Source organism: Haliaeetus leucocephalus, unplaced genomic scaffold, assembly GCF_000737465.1.
Source record: "Haliaeetus leucocephalus isolate CR32 unplaced genomic scaffold, Haliaeetus_leucocephalus-4.0 Scaffold273, whole genome shotgun sequence".
Taxonomy (NCBI): domain Eukaryota; kingdom Metazoa; phylum Chordata; class Aves; order Accipitriformes; family Accipitridae; genus Haliaeetus; species Haliaeetus leucocephalus.
This window is the reverse complement of record NW_010972709.1, coordinates 10970719-10975403: the sequence shown is the minus strand read 5'-3', so window position 1 is coordinate 10975403 and position 4685 is coordinate 10970719. Positions and strand designations below refer to the sequence as shown.

The window sequence follows — 4685 nt, the reverse complement described above, 5'->3', positions numbered from 1 at the left end:
CCCGCGCCCGCCGAGGGCGAGGGCCGCCCGGCCTCAAGGGGCTGGGGGCACCCGGCCGAGCAGATGGAGATCGGGCCGCTGCAGAGGATGGCGCGCGAGCCCGACGTCGAGCTCTTCAAGGGCTACCACAGCTACGCCGTCCGGACCTCCCCGGTCTCCCCCGCCCCGGACTATGAGGAGGAGCCGCTGCCGGAGCCCGAGCCGCCCTCCCCGGAGCCCCGGGGGGGTACCCCTGCCCCGCCGCAGGAGCGGGAGGAGAAGCCGGCGGCCAGGGCGGAGGCCAAGCCGGAGCCGCCCCGGCCCAAGGAGCTGAAGCAGCGGCCCAGCCCTGAGCACAGGGCGGCGGGCCGGGGCGAGCCCGCTGCCGACAGGAAGACTGAGGCCAGGGCACCGGGGCGGACGGAGCCCAAGGTGGGGGCCAAGCGGAGCCCGGCCCTGGCAGCGGCCCCGGCAGCGGCGGTGGCGGCAGCACAGGAGGCGGAGGAGTGCGAAGAGGTGACGTGGGGGCAGGCCGGGAGGCACCCCTGGCAGCCATCTTTGCCTTTTATTTTTGGTCTGCTTTTCGCCAGGAGGTCTGAAGGGGTCCAGGGGGATGCAGAGCCATGGCCTCGAGGCTGCAGCAGGCCAGAGTGGTGCCCGGAGGCTCTTTTCAGGATCCCAAAGCCTGCTGGAAGAGGGCCTTGGTTTTCCCTTCTCCTGCTGCCTTCCCAGCCTGCCCTGCCTCGGCTGCTGGGGCTGGTGTTCATAACCCTTTTATTTTAACTTCCTCTCTGCACCAGGGCAGATGTGCTTTCAGACATGTCCCCATTTCAAAATTTGAGGAAAATGGGCATCTTCTGATTCACTTTTTAGACTGTTCTCCCCTTCTTTTCCCACCCCTTTACCAGCCAACACGGATCTGGAAAACTGGGGGGAAAATGTAGGACAGGGAAGAAAAAGCTGAGTGGGGTTTCTTTTTCACTTGTTACTGTTACTTTCTGCAGTAGTGGCACCTCATGAGCTGAACTGTGGTATCAAATCACCAGCTGATTTCCCAGGTTTAAAATACAGTCACTGAAATTCAATTTTGCTGTTAGCAAATACAGCTGTAAAACCAGACATTTTATTAGCCCGCTGCTTCTCATCTTGCAGCCCTTTGGACATGAATGGTTCCAACACGACTTAAGAAAAGCACAGCCTGGAAATATTTTGGTCTGAAATTAGAGCAATCTCATAAAGATGCATTTGTTCATCTTAAAAATGGCAGCTTTACAAACGTGGGCAATATGGGTGGAGAAATGAGATGGGAGGAGCAGCTCGACATAGGCTTGGCAGTTTGTGTGCCTGTGGTCAGGGTCTCCTTTAATCTGCTTTAGCCTCAGAAGAAACCTGATTTAGCCTCCTTAGGAGTCTGCAGGGGAGAAATAGGAATAGGGATTGATAGATAATCAACTAGTTTGAAATTCAAGCTGGTTGTTAAGTGCCAGATTTATGTGCGTTGGGAGGGGATGATTCTGGTGGTTTTGAATAGCAGAATCAAGCTGTATCTATCTCCTCGCCTGGAACTGCCATGTGTAACACTCTGTTCTGGGTTTTTCCTTCAGGGACCTAACACAATCGTGATCTGCATGGTCATCTTATTGAACATTGGTCTGGCCATCCTATTTGTACATTTTTTGACATGATGTGCCCCTCGGACAAGGTAAGAGAAGCAACAAGATTTTATCCTCATTTTGTAGACTTCACTGTGGACATTTTAGGGTTGGTTGGCTTTACTGCCAAAGTAAATCATTCACTAGTGGATGCCCTGGTGATGAAAACGCATGGGGATTTATTCAATAGATGTAGTTGCCTTTCATTGAGTGTTGAGATTCTCAGTAACCCCTTGTCCGTTCAAAGAGTGGTCTGTGGAGTAATTTCAGTGGATAGTTCTCTAGTCTTTTCATAAAATCATTTCCTCAAAGTTAAAAAATTGAACTGTGTTTATTGGATGCAATGCCACAGTATACTTTTGCCTTCCCAGCTGGATGGACATGATTCGTGGAGACTTCCAGTGCAAGAATGTGTGATGTTAAATTTGAAATTTGTTTTCTGCAAATAATCTGCAAGAAACACTTTCAATTTGCTGTTCTGCAGCCACGGCTGCCAGGTATCTTGTGCGTTGCAATATTTCTTGGCATTCAGCCCAGCAAAGAGGCAGGAACACAAAGCAAATGTGAAACTCTGAAGTTTGCAGCTCTAATTGTACCAGTGCTAGTTCTGCCACTGTTGTTATGTAGTTGGTGTTACCAAAGGTAAATATGAGCTGAGATGTGTATCTGACTAAGGTTAAACTGGAGCTCCCCCAGGTCTTCCACTTGAATTGGGATGCGGGTCTGCATTTGGATTTGGTGGCAATAAAACCTTGTGAGGTTACTTGTGCCTCTGGGGTTCCTGCACACAGGAATACATCATGGGTTTGCACAAGATTTCTGTTGCTTTGGGCTCAAATATTGCAAAAAAAATCCCATCAAGGCTGAACCTGACCCTTAAGCCTCACATGAACATAATGCGAGGGGTGCCTCCCAAGCCCCCGTGAGGGTATGGGGCTGCCTTCCTGGGGCCTCCTGGGGATTAAAACTGTTCTGCTGGGCACTGCTTTCTGTGATGTTATTAGTCCCCACTCAGCCTGCAGAGCTGAAAGTCTTGCAAACAGCCATGATCTTGTGTCAGTTGTGTGTTTTGCTCCCCCTTGACTCTCCTATTCGTCTGTGTCTGGGACAGGCATTGCTGCTGATGGAGGCCACAGACCTTGGTGGGGATTAAATCTCAGCCACCTGGAAACACCTAAGAGGAGGACTTGAGATCCCAAGGTTGCACTGCAAACATCAACCTTAAATGAAAGCGCCTGAAGAGCAGTTCAGTCTCCCTGGTCCCAGGCTGCGGCTGGCCTCTGCAATCTACCAAGGAAAAGCCAGGGTTTCTGCAATTCAGCCTCCTTGTCTTCTGTGTATAAACTAGCAGTTGCCTTAAATTGTTCTCACCAAAGCCATCAACTTTCCTGTCATGCCAGGGATGAGGAATTTATCTGTAGCTGTAGGAAAACAAGTGAGGTCTCATGCGTGCACACTGATGTGTTTTGTAACTCCCTTGGTTGACTCAGTGTCAGAGATTTCCCAAAGAATATCATCCATGCGTGGAGATGAAACAATACACAGCAACCAAAAGACTCACGAGAGCTGCGCCACGGCTAGGGGCGGACAATGTCGCCCTCCACGCTTGGAAGTCATCCAAATGGACAAACAAAACGTCTTTCCTTTCCCTGTCGCCTGGAGTCTTTTTCCATGTATGGAGGACTGAGAGGGGGAGCAAGTTGAAATTGGGCTTATCGAAGTGTAACCAGAGTCCTGCCCATGCCTGCCGAAGTGCCACGGATGGGGGCTGTGGGGTGGGGTGCGAGGGACTGGCTGATCCGAGGCTGTTTGTGCATGTGGGGAGTGCTGCAGGTGGAGATGGTGCCCGTTTCGGGACCAGGTGCCGTCCAAGTGCTCTCCAGCCACCAGCAATACTCTGCACAGAGGCGTCTTGCAGTGGGAGACTTCTCACTGTAACAGGAAGGGAAATAGGTGTGCTGAATTTGTCTCTTTACCCCTTTTTTCTATGAAAATGTTGTGACTTAAAATGAAAAGGAGGTACTTACTGAAAAACACCACCATACACCTGCATGTTCCTCCCCTTGGCACGCTGGGCTGCAGCAGGGCTCCTGGGCTCTCTCATTGCAACAGAGTGAACAAACTTTCAACCAGAGGATGCAGGGTGGCTCTTGTGGGAGAGGTTACGTTATTCCTGAAAGAAAAAAAGGTGCAGAGACCCGAGTGACTCCAGTGTATTTGGGTGTTAGGCTCAAAAATACACAGCAGCCAGACTTTCAGTGGTGGTAGAGCGCAGTGGGGCAATTCTAGCTGTTCTTGTGTGCGAGGCTTAGAGGCCTGGGCCGTTTGCACCGATTCTTCCCAAAGCTGCAACAGAGAGTGACCTTTGGAAGGAGATGTTTCCACCATGATCTGCTCCAATCCTTAGCAGTGCGAGCTTAGAAAGTCAGCACAGATGAAGTTACAGTTTAGTGTGAAGCTGAGTGCTTGGACATGTTTCTTCCTTCTTTTAAGAGTAATATGTATTTTCTATCCCTTTTTAAGATAATCAGAAATATTATTTATAGTCGGTTGTGCACCTCTGTGTATCCTGAAGTCCCACAGCACAGGACTGGGTGGGAAAACCTGAGGGACTGGAAAGAATGGAGAAATGATGGTTAAGGAAAAAAACAGATGCCCAGTCTGCTCCAAAGGTCAATCTGAAAGGATTTCAGAGATGGGGTGGCAGACAGGCAGGGGTTTACACTGACTGGCAATACAGGGCAAAACCTGCCTAATGTATCTGCTCTAATTATGGCACAAGAGAGTGAGAATAATTCAGTACTTTTCTTTGTGAACCAAGTTTATTTTTTAACCTTACTCAGCTCAGGAACGTTGCCACAGTAGCAAATACATGGTGTTAACTGTGGGAGAAGTGAATGTGATCCCTTCCTAAAAGCCATGTGGCTGTACCAGTCCTGAGAAAGCTGTGCAGCATCATCTACACTTCCACAGAGCATAGTTTAGTAGCAATTTGCCTCTTTCCTTTTTTTCTTAAGTATAAATGTATTGCAAACCCCAGGCTCTGCTGCCTTC

General features: G+C 50.0%; 1 protein-coding gene across 1 annotated transcript in view; it reads left to right on the top strand.

The window, feature by feature from the left end:
* Window positions 1–1664, top strand: part of JPH2 (junctophilin 2) — a 30211-nt gene extending 28547 nt beyond the window's left edge. Inside the window, exons 5-6 of the mRNA XM_010569796.1 lie at window positions 16–495; window positions 1584–1664. Coding sequence (XP_010568098.1) covers window positions 16–495; window positions 1584–1664 — 561 coding nt within the window. The remainder of the gene's footprint in view (window positions 1–15; window positions 496–1583) is intronic.
* Window positions 1665–4685: the final 3021 nt, after the last annotated feature.